General features: G+C 50.9%; 5 protein-coding genes across 5 annotated transcripts; 2 read left to right on the forward strand and 3 right to left on the reverse strand.

Annotated features, from left to right (window-relative positions):
* Window positions 1-7,960: 7,960 nt before the first annotated feature.
* Window positions 7,961-8,749, reverse strand: MIND_00924200 (uncharacterized protein; the record flags this gene model as incomplete). The annotated part of the gene is made up of 1 exon (XM_037365871.1): window positions 7,961-8,749. The coding sequence occupies one exon, from the start codon at window positions 8,747-8,749 to the stop codon at window positions 7,961-7,963; it is 789 nt and encodes a 262-aa protein (XP_037217283.1).
* A 912-nt stretch (window positions 8,750-9,661) lies between these two features.
* Window positions 9,662-11,980, reverse strand: MIND_00924300 (uncharacterized protein; the record flags this gene model as incomplete). The annotated part of the gene is made up of 15 exons (XM_037365872.1): window positions 9,662-9,763; window positions 9,817-9,829; window positions 9,884-9,990; window positions 10,038-10,141; window positions 10,190-10,306; window positions 10,356-10,551; window positions 10,606-10,697; window positions 10,743-10,767; window positions 10,815-10,880; window positions 10,930-11,024; window positions 11,073-11,169; window positions 11,223-11,306; window positions 11,352-11,604; window positions 11,657-11,774; window positions 11,821-11,980. The coding sequence occupies 15 exons, from the start codon at window positions 11,978-11,980 to the stop codon at window positions 9,662-9,664; spliced, it is 1,629 nt and encodes a 542-aa protein (XP_037217284.1).
* A 461-nt stretch (window positions 11,981-12,441) lies between these two features.
* Window positions 12,442-13,529, forward strand: MIND_00924400 (zf-C2HC5 domain-containing protein; the record flags this gene model as incomplete). Its single annotated transcript, XM_037365873.1, has 4 exons — window positions 12,442-12,688; window positions 12,739-13,299; window positions 13,385-13,414; window positions 13,465-13,529. The coding sequence occupies 4 exons, from the start codon at window positions 12,442-12,444 to the stop codon at window positions 13,527-13,529; spliced, it is 903 nt and encodes a 300-aa protein (XP_037217285.1).
* Window positions 13,530-14,285: 756 nt separating this feature from the next.
* MIND_00924500 (uncharacterized protein) lies at window positions 14,286-14,856 on the forward strand (the record flags this gene model as incomplete). The annotated part of the gene is made up of 4 exons (XM_037365874.1): window positions 14,286-14,452; window positions 14,517-14,596; window positions 14,646-14,735; window positions 14,792-14,856. The coding sequence occupies 4 exons, from the start codon at window positions 14,286-14,288 to the stop codon at window positions 14,854-14,856; spliced, it is 402 nt and encodes a 133-aa protein (XP_037217286.1).
* A 711-nt stretch (window positions 14,857-15,567) lies between these two features.
* MIND_00924600 (uncharacterized protein) lies at window positions 15,568-17,255 on the reverse strand (the record flags this gene model as incomplete). The annotated part of the gene is made up of 2 exons (XM_037365875.1): window positions 17,016-17,255; window positions 15,568-16,965 (listed from the first exon to the last, which is right to left on the reverse strand). Exons 1-2 carry the CDS (start codon window positions 17,247-17,249, stop codon window positions 15,568-15,570), a joined length of 1,632 nt encoding a protein of 543 aa, XP_037217287.1. The 5' UTR covers window positions 17,250-17,255.
* Window positions 17,256-19,218: the final 1,963 nt, after the last annotated feature.

Raw genomic sequence — 19,218 nt, forward strand, 5'->3', positions numbered from 1 at the left:
CGAAGCTATGAAAGAAGCCCAGGAAACGATGAAGAAATACTACGACCGAAAGCACTCTCCGGACCCCGAATTACGCCGAAGGGGACAAAGTTTACCTCCAGGGGACGAATCTGACCAGCGATCGACCCTCAAAAAAACTAGACGACAAGAGGTTCGGGCCGTTCGAAGTTAAGCGCAAAGTGGGTAAAACATCCTATGAACTGGTGCTACCCCCAACTTGGCGTGTAAGCCCCGTATTCCACACGGCGCTATTACGACCCTGGAACCCCCCCGTAGCGGATCATCAACGGGCCGCCCCACCACCCCCGGCAGAAATGCGGGACGGCGAGCCTCACTACGAAGTCGAGGCCATTTCGCTCGTACGCAAGCAAGGACGACACCGCCTAAGGTACCTAATTCAGTGGAAAGGCTACCCTCGGGAAGAATGGACGTGGGAATTGCGGGACAAACTGGAGGGCGCAGAAGAGGCACTCGAGGACTTCTATACTCTCAACCCGTTCGCGCCCCGCGAAGAACTCGTAAACGGCCGATGGAAAATCCGAAAGCAAGACCAGGGGACGCGGACCCATAGGGCGTCGAGGCGCCGCCCACAACGGAGGGGGTGATACCGTCGTCCTCCTGGACGCCCCCCTCATTCTTCCAACCCCTTCCGTTCACCCCTACGACCCTATGCAGCGCCCATCCGATCCGCCCTGGGACCTGGCCCCCATCCGATCCATCCCTAATACCGTAGCGTATAAAAGTCGTACTTACAAGATGTAGTCGCTAGGCTAATATCGTCTATTCTCCGGGCGAATACCCATCTCTCGTGCTCCTCAGACCCCTTCGACGTCGGACCCCCCGACACCCCGATACGGCCCGAGCCCGACGCTGACACTGGACTAGGCTGAAGCATATGTCAGCATGCAGCTCTCAAAGGGAGCTGTCCTATATAAGGGCAATGCCAGAGGCCTGAAATCAGGGTCTTAGCAGGGGAGGTGTTAAGGATATGCCTGACCGGCTGGCCGGACCATCCACGGTCACCTGACCATGGACTGACTCGCCCCCGACGCGGCTCAGTCAGCAGTTACCAATACTTGTAGACAACTACAGAGCTTTCTAGATACAATGCTTGTAGTATAAATACTAGGCTCTGAAGCTCCAATAATTATCTCATTCTCTGTTCTCTCCAGTTCATCTACTCTCAATAGGAGGATCCAAAGGGTGAATAATGATAGGCAAATATAAAGGAAGCTAACCTAACAGGAGAGGATGCAAAGAGAAGTGTCATGGATAAGACCCAGCCCGTCCTCTCTGAGCTATAGTGGTGAAAATTTGACAAATGTTCCCTGCCCCAGCAGGGGGTACATTTTTCAAATTTGCAGGGAACATTTGTCAAATTTTCCTGCAAGGCAGGAAAGTGGCCTTTGCAGGGCCATTTGACAAATGGCTTTGCAGGAGCATTTGACAAATAGCTTTTTTATAATTTAGATAACATGCTATATAGCGTTATTAAATCTTTTTGCTATTATTAAGCTTATTCAGGTGATTTGATTGATGGGACTGATATCATTTATTAAATGTGATCAATGTGGAAACATTTTTGATTGTCATCAGTACTTTTGATGTTTATATTGAGTTACATCATTTTTGTCCCAATTAGGATGTATTCTCCTAAAACCTAGTATACAGCCCTCATTAATTATATTACGGGTCTTCAGCCTGAAGAAATGGTGATTTGAATATTATCTTTAGTATTATTTTCATTATATAATCATTTATTCCAGCATAATCACTATTTGATAGGATCTCTATTTTCTGCCTTATCGATGACCCTCATAATTTGGCAGGGGTGTACATTTGTCAAATGTTCCTGCAGCTGCAGGAGCCTGCTGGTGCAGGTGATTTTGCAATTTGGTTCTCCTGCTGGGGCAGGGACAGTTGACAAATGTTTACAGCTACGGGTGCCTCTCCGGCGCTGGTGTCGGGCCACTGCGGGCCCGTAACACGCAGCACGTGATGACGGGGAACATGTGCCCCAGTAGGAGGAATGCACATGTAGGAAGCACGTGACCGAGAATGATGTGTCGAGCCGTTGCCGAGCCCAACTCGACACTAGGGGACTGGGGAGGAGTGCTAGGAGGTTAGGAGTAGCGCCTGGCCTGCAAGGGATGTATGATCGTCCCCTCTGCGGCCAGAAACGGGAGCGAGGAGGAGCAGGAGAGGCCAGGGTGTACGATCACCCCCTTTGCGCACCTGCATATATAATGCGCGATAGCGTACCATGTACTCTATCGCTTAGATCGTCTGAAGTACTACCTTTCTCCATGCAAGGAGGTGTCAACGACTCATCGGGCCCGACACGACACGACCCGATTCAAACCTTTGACCACCAATAGCGACAAGGGACTGAGTTAATGGGCCCTTTCGGTTTTGATCTACCCTGCTCACCATACTCGCGGGCCCGACTATCCGTCTGTTCTGTTCCAGGCGCGCGCTATTAGGAGAGGTCCTTGCACGGCCCGACCCACAGTCTAACAAGAAGAAACTCTAGGGGTCTGCCTACTAGTAACTGAACTATATACTATGGTGGAAAGGCTACGATGCTTCACGCAACTCGTGGGTTCGGTTCGACCATGTCTTTGCACCAGACAAGATTGTGGACTTCTATCGGAGGTACCCGGGTAAACCACGGCACATCGCCTCAGCAACCTTCGACTCCTTGCCCTTTCGAACTATGCGTTGGGATGCTGCATTCAAAGGGGGGGGTGATGTCAAGGGAACCCCCGCTTCGGCCTCCTTCGGACCCTCCAAACGCATCCGAGGCACATCCGACCGGTGCCCCCTCAGACGCTCCGACCCACCCCGACCATCGTCCCACGGCCTCCTTCGCCCGCACAATCACCGATCCGTCAAGACCCTCCCAATGATCACCTTGGGACAGAGCCTGCGACGCCGCTCAGGCCTTCTGCGCTCTACGTCGGCAGTTACGGACGACCAGTATATAGTTAGCGCCCTAGCAGGCGGACCCTTAGAGTTTCTTCTCTTTGGATCCTCCCCTGCTAGGTCGGTCCCTCCGTGTATTTCCGTAGCTTTTTCCTCCCCTACTAGGCTTTCGTCGGAGTCTCCAGGGTTGCCCTTACAGCAGTCCAGGCCTGTGGATTCTTGGACATTGGGCAAATCTAGTTGTATTGTGTCGAGCTCTGCATGTCCATCATGATATAGATTGCCACTTATATCACTCCTGTAATCATCTTGATTGAATCTTATTCTTTGACATGGCATTTCAGACAAAGAACTCAACAAAGAAAACCTGGCTGCCATTGCAACTCCCGTTGGGTCTGCCATAAGGACTGCCACATAGACTGTCAATCATACTGCCATCCGCAGGCTGCCATTACACCAAGTGACAGGATGTGTACCCAGTTTTATTAGTAAAACTGTGGCTACTGGTAAAGGCCTGTACTCATAAAACCTGGGGGAGCTTATGCCAGCCATCACAGAGTAGCGTAACAAGGAAATGTGAGATTTAATCCACGGCTTACTTAGGCCTAAGAGCTTAGGCAGCAGTGAATTATGATAGTATTAGCAGCATAGAAGGGATTTAGCACTAGGGACTTAAGAACTTAGAGATGTTGCAAAATTATTGGAGTATCTATTACAGCATAGGGCATTTGAAGTCATCCCTTCATATTAGAATGTACAGCTTACGGGGCAGTTTATTGTAATATGAAAGGATAAGTGGAATTGGTAAGTGGTCGAGATATACAACTTTGATTTTGTGACAATCTGTGCTATTCTCTCTCACAATTGTACTGTCAAACACTGATTTTTTTTTTTTTGGAATATACTCTATATAATACTATATAATCATATGATACAGCGCTGAATTTGAGTCGGGCTGTGCAAGGCTTCTCCTAAGAATGTGCGCCCAGAACAAAACAGATGAATCATCAGGCCCACAAGCGGAGCAAGCGGGGTAGATTTGAACCAAAAGGGCCTGTTAACTTGGTCCTGGATTGTTGTTGGTGGTCAAAGGTTCAAATCGGGTTGTTTTGGGTCCGATGAGTTGGCAATACCTCCTTGCACAGAGAGAAGCGGTACTTTTACGATCTAGGTGATAGAGTACATGATACACTATCACACTATATATATATGGGCCCGCAAAGGGGTGATCAGACACCCTAGCCTCTCCTGCTCCTCCTTGCCCCCATTCCTGGCTGCAGAGGGGATAATCTTACATCCCTTACGGGCCAGACGCTACTGCTAACCTCCTAGCACTCCTCCCTAATCCCCTAGTGTCGAGTTGAGCTTGGCAACAGCTCGACATGTCATTCTCGGTCACATGCTTCCCACGTGTGCGTTCCTCCTACTGGGGTGCCTGTTCCCCGTTGTCACATGCTATGTGTTGCAGGCTCACAATGGCCCAACACCAGCACCAGAGCGGACAGGCTGGGTCTTATTCATGACAGGCCTTTCTCAGACCATCTGAGCGCATCTGCAGCGCGTCTGACTGCCGCCCCCTCAGACGCTCCGACCGATTCCGACCATTGCCCATGGCCCCTTTTGCCTGCACAATCACCAATCTGTCAAACCCCTCCCAGCAATCACCTTGGGACAGAGCCTGCAACACTGCTCAGACCTTCTGCACTCTACGTCAGCAGTTATGAACGACCAGTATATAGTTGGCATGTCACAAACAGAGCTTGATCAAGTGATGGGTCAACTGAATGAGTGATAAAGTGATAGCTCCGTAGAACAAAGTAAAGGGAGAATTTATAGGATGGTAGGAGTTTATTACTAGTGTGACAGACTTCTCAACAGGTAGGTATGTTTGGTGTAATCAATGAGAACAAAAGGACTAGGTACAGGAGATCTAGCAGGCTACCTATATACTGTCTGCACCTGTGACATCATGTACTAGTACAACAGGTGCCAGGCTAAACTAGAGTGTAAGTAGCTGTTTCAGTATGATACTTGTCACACTATTGTTAGAGTAAGGCTATGCAACAAGACATAGATATTTGACAGGAACAGTAACAAGCAGGAAATGTCATCAGGGTGATGATCAGATCAAAAAGAATAGGTATGTGGTAGGAATCAACAGGGTGTTATATGGCACCCTAGCAGGCAGATCCTTAGAGTTTCTTGTTTTGGGATGCTCCCCTGCTAGGTCAGTCCCTCCATGTATTTCCTGTAGCTTTATTCACTCTTTGGATCCTCCCCTGCTAGGACTCTTGTTGGAGCCTCTGTTGGACTTTTAATCCAGTGCCATGCAAGCCACCCAGGCCATTCTCAGACATGGCATTTATTCCCATTTTGACATTCCCCATCTGTTTATTTCACTTTGTACTTGATCTGTACATGCCCTTCAATAGATAGTTTAGATACTGTTATAGTTTATATGTACTTAAGTAGCTACCTGTTCAATGTCAAACTGTCCTCTTTTCCCTTCCTATTTCCTCCCTGTTCAACAGCCTCTGGGGTTGCCCTTGCACATGTATTGTATTTCACCTTTATTCACCCCCTACATACTGGACTTGATAAAAAATTGCCTTGGACTTTGGAACTATTCACTCCTCTTTCAATCTATTATTCATCGGCCAGGCTGAAAACACTGGCTATTGCTACTGATAATTTAAAATGGGTTTGGGGCTAAACTAGTGGCTCTTTCAGCTTCTCTAGATTTTTTTCTCTTGGATTTTGCATGAATTCTATATGCTATATTAAAAGAATTTGTCTCCCAGTTACCAAAGGTCTCAAAGTCTACCACAAAACCTAATAGTCTCAGGCTCCATAATATAATAATAGATGACCAGTATATTTAGACTACAGAACTTCTGCCAACAGAGGAAGTTTCCTCTACTATATTAGAATTGCTATAGCCTAGCCCAATACGGATGATAGCAATAGTTGGTACAATAGACTATAATTGTACGATAAGTGAATGTCCATAGCATCTGATGAGACAACAGACCACACCATGTGATGCAATCCCCTGGAAAACAAAGAAAACCATATTGTTACCCTTATTGATTGAGCCAGAGGTGATAAGAAATATTGCAATAATGATGTAGAAGGCCCCTGACTCTAGACTTGGAATTGATAGGATATAAATATTAGTTACCACTTATTACATTAATCCAAGAACTTACATAACTATGAGGACACTCTGATAATAGCTCTGTAGAGTCTGAATACCTAGAATATGAGCCCTTTGTCTCATGATAAATACATGACTACCTAAAATTGAAGATTTAGCAATATTATGAGTAGTTATTTCAAGATATACCACAGAGTGCAGTGAGCACAATATTTGTTCCTAAGCCAAAAGCAAATGGCACCCGGTTATCTAAAGAGACAACCAAATTGCCTATTGCTGAACTGTTGAGTGAAGCAATAATTCCAGTAACTTATTGAGGTTCCTATCAGAAGCAATGCTGAGAGGCTCAAAACTACCTGTTGTTGCCAAGAGTAATGATATTGGAACAATAATAAACTTTATCTGTTGGCCAAATAGATGATAGCATCTATAAATCTGCAAATGTCTGAACACCATGTATATGTCTACCTGTGTTTGTGCTTACAAATATTCCATCTGCAGTTGTGCTATAAGTATTTTCAGCAGCCAGAAGATTTATACAAGTTTTCACATACACATTGATTGTGAAAAGAAGCGCCAGAGTGATATTCACATAGCTGTCCTTCACTGAAGATAACAAGTACTCTGCTTGACCAGTAGTAGTACAGGAAAGTAGAGGGATTGTCTCCAGAGTTTGTTGTAATGATTGAAGAGATAGCTGGAAATCCATCAAGTCCAGGCATAGTTGTATTGTCCCCAATATTATCATAAAATATGAGTAGATGATAAAGATTTGATTGCCAGAAGCCTTGCGATGATGTAAGGTGAATAGTGCAAATACCAGAGAAGCTGTTGATAATGCTGAACACATTCAAGTTAATCAGTATCTTACTTGGCCATCAGGTTGCCTACCATAAAAGGCTACCTCACCCTCAAGACATGTGAGATTTTTCATTTTAGAGCTTAACTAAGTTGGCTCACCATTTTCTGAGCAATAAGAAAAGAGAGCCATTCCCAGCAGGAGTTAGAGGGAGAAGTCATTGCAATGACACGGGTTTGTGGAGATGAATGTTCTTCAAGGGATGAGCATTACTCTCAAACCATCCAAAAGCTTTATATCAGGCAGTTGGCGATTTTGAGTCTCACCAGAAGCCATCATCAGGTGTCTGTAATCTGCAATATCATATCAATGAGATTCGTTTAATTTTAGCCTGCTATTCAGCATTTGGGAACCATGAAGCTTTCATCAGGTCCCAGGCCAGTGGCCAAATATAAGTGACATATAGTATAGTTGCACTATTGAAATCTGGCCCTGATATTTGATCATCAAGTTGGATTTCTGCATGGGATCTATCTCCCAGTAGGAGTTGCAAACTGTCTAAGTATTATATGACTACTAACAATATCCATGATCTATCATTATTATTTGAAGCTGTATTTGCTCAGGCTACGCGTAAGAACTTGAAGATTGATACAAACTAAACAGTCATGATCACAGTTATCATCGGACTTAGGATCCACCACAACTCTAGTAGATGCACTTCCTCGACAGCATGCCAGTGTGAGCACCATGATATTATGCGTGTTCGTCATGATATAAGAAGGACAGCAATCCGAGTGACATTCCACCTTGCAAAAAGATTGTTATGGAATTGGCATGGAGTTTAGGCAGTGCGTGGTTTGGGCATCTCTGTGATCGGGTCGCCGACAGAATTGAATTCACGATTGAGAAGCTCATCTTGCACTCATCAGATCATCAGAAAGAGAGAGGGATAATCATGAATGCAGAAGGCTAACTAAGGCTACAATTTCAAATCCACCCCAACTCGGGGGGGCGATTAAGTATTACAAGGCTGAGGGCTACAACTATACTGACAATAGGAAAAGTCCACATATTTTTCAGGCACGCAGCTCGCGCAGGCCACGGACGACATCCTCCATCGTGCGAATGTGCCCGTTGACGGAGCCAGACCACTCCCCGCTCCAGCATGCCTCCTTGCGGTACATGCTCCGGTCACGCTTCCCCGCAGTCATGGACCCAGAAGACTGGGTTGGCGCGAAGAGGACCGGGACGGGCGGAATGTCGAGGTCGGCGGCGGCAACGAGCGTATCGTAGGAAAATGGCTCGTCGGAGGAAGAAGAGGGTGCGAGGGATGACGAGGAGACAGCGTGTTTGAGTGAGGGACGGGGGCTGTGGCGCGGTTTGCGCGGGAGAGTTTGGGTTTGGCTGGGAGTAGAGAACTCTGGGACACTGACGGTGCTGGACCGTTTCCTCCCCTTCCCTTTGCTCCCTTTGTGCATGACGAGCTCGGGCGGGACATTCTCGCCCAACATCGACGATGCCTTGGCAAGATTATGCTCCTTCAACGCTTCAGGGTCGATTGTCGTCGGCGTAATCGGCGTTGCACTGGCAGGTGAATATGCGTTGGGCGGGAAGGTCGCGGAGAGCGGCCCTGGGGAGCGCAATGTCGGTGTGCGGAGTGAGAAGAAAGTCCGCGATGATGAAGAGCCCGGGGAGAGGGACACCGACGCTGAGCGGCCGTGGCGCGGGCCATTGTGTAACGGGTCGGGGAGGGCAAGTGTGCTCTGTGTCTCGGTAAGCAGGTCGCCGAGCTTCTTCATCGAGCGGATAAAACGGAGGCGTTGTGAGGGCGGGAGGGGGATCGTCAAGGTGGTGGTGGTGGACATGTCGTGGTAAAGAGAGAGGGTACTAAGCACAGGGGAGAAGGGTCAGGTCGTAAGGGAAGCGCGAGCAGTAGAGAGTCCATGGCGACGAGCGACTAAATACCCCGCGCTGGGAGTCAGCGGCTCGACTGAGAACAAGGCACAATAAGCAAAAAGATGGTACTTGTTCTCGATTTGGATGAAGGTGTGTGACAATCTGGTCACTTCGTTCGCTCAACCCAACTTCATTTCGAGACCGAAACATTGAACAGACACCGAAGCAGTGGCTAAGCCTGCCAAGTACATCTAGGAGTCTAGGACTCGCAACCGGACAAACGCTCCAGATTCACTGAACTCATAAAAACCGTTCTCAAAGAACTCGAGGGATCATTCGCCTTCTGAATCGTCTTCAAATCAACACACAATACCCCAACGAAACTGTCGCTGCTCGGCGTAGCTCACCACTTCTCATTCGCGTCAAGACCGATAAGAAACCCAAGCGAGTCAACCTTAAGTATCTTCGTTCTCCTAGCCACTGGCAGAAAATCCAGAAGATCGACCTTGTCGACGTTACATGGTGCATAGTAAATATTACCTTGAAAACTTGTCACCAACATTCCCATAGTCCCAACTTCCTCGGCGTCTCTTGAACTTCTTGTGCTGCCAACGGACTCTCAAGTTATATATGGCGGTGAAGAATGGCTGTGACGTTGATTTCCTGCAAAACTTGACCGAGCGTGACTGTAGAGTGAAGGAAGAGGATGGAATAGACCTCGGCTTGAGTGCTGTCAACAGGTACACAATGGAAAAATGTCGTATGTTGTTATCCTCGGCTTGCGTGAGCTGCATGCTATCCTCAATTCCAAGACGAAGGGCGATGAATCCATGATATTCTCCACAAGTATCGACGGTCAACGCAAGATAGCAGTGTCCAAGTCAAGCATCCAACACTGCCGTCAAATTCCACCCCTTCCCATCCTTGAAGAGCAGATGCGGCTTCGTCTCCGCGATCTGCAGCACGGCCTCTGCGAAATATGACTGTAACAGCGAAATCAGCGAGTGTTTTCCTGGAAACGCCGAAAAGGACAAACATTGGCCCACGCACTATATCGTGTTAACGATATCAAGCGGAAGAAACAACGGAAGGGCTGGACGTACAACCATGAGCGGGTATAATCCGTCCCGTCGTGTGTGTTGACGCTTTCATGGATGAGCCCGAGACCGGTCGTGGAGTTCTTCAGCCACGCAAAGGCGGTAAGAACATCCTGCAAAGATTAAGTATCAAGTCCGGCTTCTAATAATGAAGGTGTACCTCGTCTTTCGTTGCGCTTACAACCTCGCTCACAAGCCCCATCGGCCAGACGTGCTTCTCGTCCACATGTGGCGATGTTACACCACGTATGGCAGGTCCAAAGCCTGCGCGGATGATGACTGTTGCTACTAATACTAATATTCATGTCAAACCGTAGTACGGGTTGCCCGTTCTCGACAGCACCATCTTGCGTGTGTTCCGGTATATCTTGTTCGTGGCGTTTACGAAGCCGAGGTACGGAATTGAGACCAAGGACGGAACATTAGGGTCTACCCAACAGACGTATTAGGTTTCGTTAGCGAGCACAGACGGACATACCGTCCTGAATCGCGACTCCGCCAAACCCGTCGACCTCATACGCAAATACTTCGCCCCAGTGCTTGGTCGTGACCGTCCCATACTCGTATATTCCTTTCTCTACTTTGTTCGCGCGCTTCAGAGCCAGGGTATCAATATGTGGCGCAGATAAAGCCGACATGATTGTGTGTAGCTCAGGATCAGCACGGGCAACGGCCTCAAAATTCGTCAGCTTCGTTTGAAACAAAAGTAAGAGTGAGCACAAGGTGACCTTGAGCTGGGAGTATATACTCGCTAGCCCGCGAAGCTCGACAACCGCCATGGCTTGGTGGGGTATGTTGTAAGGAAAGTCCACGACATCGTCTGCAATAGCATGAACAAGGTTGGTTTAGGCAGCAGCCTGCATACCCGACGGCCGATACGTCGTCCCAATCTGCGTATGATGAGCTAGCACTATAAAGCTTACGAAGACTTTTATACCATGCCGGTGAGCGCCTTCGGCGGCCCTCGGCCGTTGTTCTTCATATATTGCTGGTTGGGCCCACTCTGAAAGGAATGTCAATAGACGAAGCGCCCAGTTTGTGAATGGCACTACGATGTTGTAGAAAGAGACGACGTTGCCTTCGTCGTCATAAGTGGGAACCGCCTGGTCTTCAATGAGCTGGAGGATGCCTTCAACAGTTGTGAACCCTGTGGCCCGAGGAGTCAAAAGGGCAGATTAATGAAGAGAAAACGCACAACTGCCGTTGTTAAACGTGAAGATTGAAGTGTCATTGGAGTATTCGTAGTATAGCCGGCTCAGCTGGAGGAAACTGAGGACGGAGTCGAGCTCATACTATGAGAGAGAATAACTGTCAGCCTGGGCCTTTCTCCGAAACGAAAACATACCCCACACGTCCAAACGATGGTCAAGTTATCCGGCGGCGATACAGACGCGCCCGTGTCGCCGCTCCCGCCTTGCGGGGGCAGTCCCTTCTCCCATCATTTTCATGTGCTAGTTCTCAATGAAAGACGCACGCTTTCGGGTGGAGGTTGGAACGCGTTGCAGTATGGGTATTGCGCGATATACCGCGCCTGCAGGTTTATCACGCCCTTCGTCAGCTGGCGCAGCGGCTCGTCGTGAGCCAGGAGCGGGAGGTAGACCTTCATCTGGTTGCTCGAGTCGCGCAGCCACTCGGCGGGTATGTCGCCTGTCACAACGAAGGTGAGGTTGGGCCCCGCCCACCGGATGGTCGTGTCTAGCGTGTTTGGGTACGTGTTTTCGAAGAGGCTGCAGTCATTTTCGGTCAGCTTTGAGCAATGTAGCGCGAGGTAGCACGCACCGAGCAAGGTCTGGGTCCGTCATGCGGCTCGTCAAGTTGGTCAGGACTTTTTCCACCGCGCTGCTATTGAAAGTCCGGCATCCGGGGGGCGGGCGCATATAGGGCAGACCAAGCGGGCCTGTACCGCCTTTGAGCGCGCAATCTTCCGTCGAGTCAGAACCAACCGGTCGAGGGTGTGCCTTGGGCACGCATCGAATAGCTCGAGTACTCCTGGCAGCCGCCATTCCCGTTGGGAGGAGGGAGGTGGGGCTGTTTCGCATCGGCAGCGCCCGCGAGCAGCAGGAGGAGGATGGGGGCAACGTTGCGGGCTCTGTCGCGTCGCATGGCGGGGCTTGGCAACGCCGATGAAGAAGCCTGGCGAATCGCGATCGCGGAGATGCATGGCAATCAGCTGCGCTCGGATCCGGGGTGCCAATCGTGGCGGAAGTTGGAAACCAGTTTTGAGAGCTAAATATAATTTGGATGAAAGGGTTCATCTGACGAGGTAAAAAGTGGGACACTTCAGCGTGGCTGTACCAGGAGAGAGGGAGACCCTCAGAGGGTGGATGAGCCAACGGCATTGAACAGGCGAAACCGTAAGTACTACGTAGAGCCATAAGTTGTAGGGCCAACAGGGGTGCGAAATGGTGGTGCAGCGTACTTGCCGACCCAATGTGTCTAGAAGAAAGTCCATGGCTCCAGCAAGGCAGCCTCTGGGCTCCTGGATGATAGATGTGGCAAAGATGTGAAAACCGGTTACTTATCGTAATCTTGATCAATCATCTTGCTGACTCATTCCACAAACCATGAATCGGACGGCTTGGACGCGCACAACACCAGCATCGTCCTTTCCCTCCGACCGGATAAAGCCCAATGCGACACAACAGCCATCCGCAGGGGGGAAGAAGGGGAAGGGGAAAGGCACAGCTACTCCGCCGGCAGAACCGCCCAAAAGCCGACCAGTGCGGCAACTGGAGGCGCTCATCGGTGAGCTGAAGGCAGCGAGTAAGACCCAGCCAAAGCCGGACCCGAAGGGCGGATGCTTCTGTCAAGGTGCGTGGTTGTTTTCCTCGGTAATTATGTCGACTTATGGGTGATTGCAGCTCGTGCCCATGGACTATCTCCTCATACCGCGCTGTGTCGGACATGCGGGCTCGTATTGTGCACTGTAAACGCCCCCCAACACGCCTGCCCGTCATGTGGATCATCTCTTCTCACCGAAACCCAACGAACGACACTTATAACGCGCCTTGAGGCCGAGTTGGCCGACACGCTGGCCAAAGAGGAGAGAACACGGCTGCAAGCAGCAGAAGAGGCCAGACGCGCTGTTGGCGCCTTCCCTACTCTTTCCGGCGCACCGCCAGCACCAATACCCTCGCAGCCTCCGCCCCAAACCCGCACCGTCCTCTCGCTCAACCCCAAAACCAAGCGCGTCACTGTGTCTGCATTTACCAAGGTCCCCGTTGGAAGTACTGCCTCTACCCCCGGCTCCTCCGCGCCGTCTTCTCGGCCCGTGTCGCCCGAGCTCGACCCGCCGCGGGTGACTGCGCCACCACCGACCGTGGCGTTCGTGGCGGGGGCAAGAATCGACCCCAGTCGGCCATATGCGGATTTGAGCGGGAACGGCGCTGTCTATATCCCTCCGCCGGACTTTGGCGATGAAGGTGGGAAGCGCGAGGGGCCGAAAAAGAAGCAGAGGGGCAAAACGAAAGCGGGGGCTGGTGAAGGGACATTGACTGCTTCGACCAGCTAACGCGAGTGTCGAAAGTGATTCCGCGAGTATGTAGGCACAAGCTGGATGTACCCTTGGATGTGCTTACTTCGGATAGAACTGTGCAACTTGGTGCTCATCCAGGGAGATCGCATGGGACGCTACGTTTGGCGCAGAACTTGATACACATATAATTGCTTGGAAGCGAGTCTGCGAGAAAACAGAAGCAAGACAGGCTTGTTTGCCTGTTCACAACAGACCTCTAAGGACATGTACATAGCTCGAGAAAGTGAAGGATACTTTTCGCTGCAATTCACGGTCCGCTGACCCGTCTGCTGACGCATCACGATTACACCCTTTCCGAAATTTCCGCCTCTTCCACCGACTTCCATTACTAGAGACCGAAACGCTCCGTACTAGCGAAATGACGGAGATGACCGAGGAAATGAGCCAATCGCCGACCCCGATGCAGTGCGAAACACGGAATGGTCTTAAGGTCGGCGCCAGCGGTGTAGACTGACCGGACAGAGGAAAACCACGTATTCTTCTGTGCCTCGTTGCAGGTCTCTCAGGACGATATCGATATTGGCTCCACACGTCATGACCCTGGAAAAACTCCCCATTTGGCGAATGGAGTGCTAGAAGCTGGTAGAAGGCCGTGGCCTGTGGCGAGCCTGTGGTCCGGTGCTGCGATTCCATAGCTCGGAGTTGGCTCGGAGCGTCAGCTGGGTCAGGGAAGACGGTCTACCGGTGCCGGCCTGAGACATCCATCGATCCTGTCTCGCCTCCTTCTCGCCGCCCCACTTCCGCCGGCTACATCCTTCTTCCTCCCACCGTCTCGCTGCTATATAAGCTCTTGTACCAGCTCATAGCTTGCAGCAGTACTCTTCGCGCCACCAAGAGCCCTCTCACGCCTAACGAGCTAACGTTTCACGACTCATGAAGTTCTCTGCCGCTTTCCTCGCTTCCGCCGCCGCGCTCCTCGCCAGCACCCTCCCAATGGCGACTGCGACACCCGTTGCAGCCCGCGACGTCTTCGTTCCGCCCATCACCTACCCCCACGCTGGGACCGTGTGGTACATTGGCCAGACACACAACGTTACTTGGTGAGCGAGCTAGCCAAGAGCTAGCCAACTGGAATTGTCATGGTCTCACCACTGTCTCACTCAGGGACACCTCCAAGGCCCCGGTCAACATCACCAACGGCAAGGGCATCATCATGCTCCGCAAAGGCGACCTTACCACCCCCGGTGCGTAATCTTCTCAGTCCGTAGCCCCCGCCGCTCACAAGCTAGCCAGTCATCCTCCAGAACAACTTCGACATCCGCAAGGGCCGCATTGAGGTGCGCGTACCCTGGGTTGTCGACGGCAGCGATTACAAGCTTGTTTGTGCGTCTTCCCCTCGACTCCCCTTGATATATATATGTGCTCATTGTTTACTGTAGTGTTCGGCGACTCCGGTAACTTCAGCCCCAACTTCACCATCAAGGGTTCTGGCGTTGCTTGGTAAATCTCACCATTTCGTTCGGACCCCTGCTCGCACCCCACCTTTTACGAATCGCACTACCACGGACACGCTTACTGTATACTTGATGAGACTTTTTGGACCCCTTGCATTTGTACATTCTTCACGCATTCAGCCATCGGATGGACCCCTGCTGTATATTATCCATAGTTACTCTTACTCTCCTTCGTAATAATCTTCACGTTAACGTTGTTGGGCAAAAGCAACACATAGTAGCAAATGAGTGCAAAAAACTTTTTCCACTCAGGAGCAGGTAAATAGACTCGCTATTAATGAAAAATGCATGCCCTCAATCCACTAAGTACTGTTACTCTGGACTATTTCGATGCTAATTTCAAGTTCAAGTTAGAAGTTGGCTAAGTTGAGCCTACTAGTAGTTCAATATTAATGCACTGTTCGGTGTTAGGATTCTAGGAATTGAGCATGCCAATTGCAATTGTCTTGTCCGTGAAGGCGATGGTGTAAAGAAAAGGACATTAATTATATGTTTATGTCTCCAAGGCTCTGCACTGGCAGAGGCAGCAAAGCCAATGCAGAGAGCATTGACCACTTCAAACAAAAGAACAGGACAGGGGCTCAAGCTGGCAAAGTTATGGACCAGGCAAACCTTTCTGTAAATAGCGACAGTGGTAAGTACTAGTAAGTATATATTAAAATGTTCCAGCCTGCTCAAGGTCACATTTGGATTATGTTTGATTACTCTACCATTGCGTCGTCGGACTGTAATTCAAGCTCAAGCTCATGTCGTGCCCACTCTCTCTCCTCCTGCCGCGCCGCGACAAACGGCTCCCAGAGTTCCAGCACTGACTCCCAGTGATCGCTCAGCGGCAGTGCACCGTACTCGTCTGACATGATCTGTGCCCCGGGAAAGACACCGGACAGGAATCGCGCGACACCGATGGAGTCATCGAGGACCGAGTTTCGGACGTGGAGCTCGGCCAGCGCACTGAAGGGCCCGCGTAGCTTGCCCCGGGTAGGCTGTCGCGGCGTTGGGATGATGCTCGCATCGAACGAGAGCCCGAGCCGGAACAGTTTTGGGCAGTGCTCACCCAGCGTGCGGAGGCCCGCAAGGGTGACGTGCGTAACGGTGAGCGGTGTTGGCCGCTGGCCGTCGTCGTCGAGCTCGTCGCTGTCGGGGATGGGGTCCGCGAGGACAAGCTCTTCGAGCTGGGGAAATGCATGCGCAATGTCGGTCATCCCCGCGTCGTTGAGGTCAAAGCCAGCGGGAGAGCTTATTGCGAGCTTTTTCAACCCGCGGAGGACCCTGAGCTCCCGCAGAGCAGCAACGTTGATCCGTTTTTGCGGGATCTCGGCGTCGTCTATTTCCCTCCCATCTAGGAGTTTTGTCCGCTGACAGAATGTCGTCAGGGTGGCGGGCGAGCAGCGGCTAGCGATTAATAGGTACAGTGATCCAATTGCGGCCGTGGACGCCAGACAGTTGAGCCCAATGTCAAGTTTCTCCAGCTCCACGGAAGAGATGGCTTCAAAGAACGCCGACACAGCTTTAATCGGCGCTGAGGTGAACGTTAGTGACCGTAGCGTCGAGAACGCATCAGATCGCCAAGGGGCACGGGCCTCGATTTCCTGGGGAGTAGGACCCACGAGCTGCCCGATGGCCAGCGCCATGAGACGCCGCAGACCAGAGAGATGTATAAGATCTTGCCAGGCGGCGACAGGAATATTCAAGACGACAATAGATGTCAGATTTTGAATGAAGAGGGACATCGGGGGCCCGTATGTGGCCTCTTTGACGAGACCCAAGTTAATGGTCACAATTTCGATATGCGGGAGCCGTCCAGGCAGTCGTGGTAGCAGGGACACCAACAGCGGGGACGCCATGTTCAGCATCCGTAGCGTGGGCGCGAGGAAGAGGGTGATGTAGAAGCACGTTGAAGCATTCGAATGGCTCCATACCAGCGAATCGAGACGGGGGAAAAGGAGGCCAGAATGCGCGTCGGGGAGGGAGGTGCTGAGTATTCCCAGCACTTCTGCAAAGTTTCGTCTGTGGTCCTCGAACGCGCGGTACGAGCGAACGCGGTGGGCATAGAACAGCGGCCGTTCCCAGTCAGTTGGCACCAGCGGGCGCAGAATTTGCTATTACAATGAATATCCAAAAGATTCTGAAAGAGAAGTTGCTGTCGTACCACGTCCCATTCACTCGCTGTCTGGCTATACTCCACCCGCATCGCGTCGGCGGGGAAGGTGCGGAGGAATCCCGTGAGGTTGATTTGGGTGTGCCACATTTCATCCAAAACCGGCTCGAGAAAGGCTCTGCATGCGAGGCCGAGAGAACGCAGATTGGACGCGTGCTTTGCCCCAGCGGCGAACTGTGCAATGATTAGGCGCACAATCTCCGGAATCTCGAGCGACTGGTGCATGATGGTCGAGGTCAAAAAAATATGCCCGCGTGACCACGCGCATACGTCATGTCATTGATTTGGTCTGAAACAAGTCAGATATGGCAGCATTCCGGACCATAGATAAGATGCTACCGATTCGGCAATCCACATTAGTCAGGACGTGGCATCTGCCACATGATATATGCTTATTGAGCAGACTGGAGAGACGCTGCGAGTCGAAACTGATAGATGCTGGCTGCCAGGAACTCGCTGTGTGCGTGCTTTCACGTTTCTAAATCAAGTTAACGCCGCTGCGAGCGTCTACGCCTAATTGGCGCAAAAGTTCCCTCGGCAGCGTCGGGTCATGCGCCGTCCCGAACATCGCCTGACGCGCGCTTTGATATATCAGCGCGCCATCGCCTGAACAGTTGGCAGTGTGATTCCAGTCTGACTGGCTTCGGATCTCTGATGAACATAACATGAGAATGCACCTACACTCAGTCATGCAGCGCAAACTTGTGCCAGTGTCTGGCTTCTGGACGATTAGTTAGTCTCTGTAGGTGGCTCCCTGAGCTAGCCGCACCAGGCATGGCGCGGGCTTTGACGAGGCAACGATGAAATTCGAAACTCAGCGGCAGAAATCATCACGCGAAACTTGAATATACAAGCTCATGGTTGACGAATCTTGCTTCCAAGTCGCAAACTAACAATGGCATATCAAAAATGAATCAGTTGCGATTTGCGTGTTGGTGCGCTGCTCGGAACACGGCACCTTCGTTTAACCGCACCAGTTGAACTGAGCAATGGCAGCGTCAATAAGGAAACCTTCCGCTTGGGCATATTCGGCGGGCTGTGGGCAGTTGTCAACACGGGCTCGGCAGCACCAGTTTGCATTTAAATCTGTTTATTCTGGTTACCATCTGCGGGGCTGTGTCAGCGCCAGCGCTAGTCTTTAAATACCACAAGGGTCCGTAGAGGGCCGACGATGCGCCGAACTTGAGATGTGGGCGTGTGGGTGAGCAGCCCGGAACATGCGGGATCCTAATTGCGCTAACCCCGTCATTGGTGCTTATCGCGGGACCAAACTACCCTGTATCACCTGAAATGTCCGTTTCTTTGGCACATTGAAAAACGGGAGGATCGACCTATCGAAGAAATCTTGCATCAGCAAGTTGTCTGCCCAGTCTGATGTGGTCTAACAAGTAGGTTAGACGAGAGATAGAGAAAGTAGTCCAGACCCGACACGTACTTATCGAACTTGAAAGGCGTCGCTTACAACAGGGATGCTGTGATAAGTTTGGGATCTAGCCGGCCACGGCAGATCCTGCCATATACACGACCAGGGATTAGCACCATACTATAGGGGAGGGAACTCACGATAGAGAGGACCTCTCGCAAGCACTGATTTCGCACCAATGGTTGCGTTTCAAGCAGGCATCAACAGGCTTTTCCTGACAATGGGGCCAAGGCTTGACCGGGCCATTGCTGGTCAGCAACTGGTTGGCAAAGCCAACAGGGGCAGAAACGGCCCGAGTCAGCCGCAGACATTCGCACACGGATACAAACCGTTACAATCGGGATCAACGTGGCGCAGCTGTCAGCCAAAAAACTCGTGCATGGATGCACTTACTGGTCAATATTGTGGTCGCTGCGAAACTACATTGCAGATGGACCAAATCGGTGCGCGCTTGCTGGCACATAGAGTCCGACTCGGAAGTCACTTAAGGAGATGGAATGAAGCATTGATGGGGCGGGCATCGTTTCCCTGTCGGGACATGTCATATTTACCGGTGAACACCGTGATGTAGTGGGATGCACCAGCCGGAAACAGAACTAAGAGGTATGGCGGTCACGGTTAGACACATATCAAAAGTCCTTCTCCGTTTGCGGCCGCTTCGGAGGTCGAAACTTGTGAGGATTTCACAGCCTCACACCCGCCGTAGATTTTAGCGGGGGCCGGTTGCTTGCGGAATGGGTTGCGGAACAAAGAGTGGTAGTACTCTGCCAG

This window comes from Mycena indigotica, assembly GCF_014461135.1.
Source record: "Mycena indigotica strain 171206Taipei chromosome Unknown Mind.scaff0008, whole genome shotgun sequence".
Lineage (NCBI taxonomy): Eukaryota > Fungi > Basidiomycota > Agaricomycetes > Agaricales > Mycenaceae > Mycena > Mycena indigotica.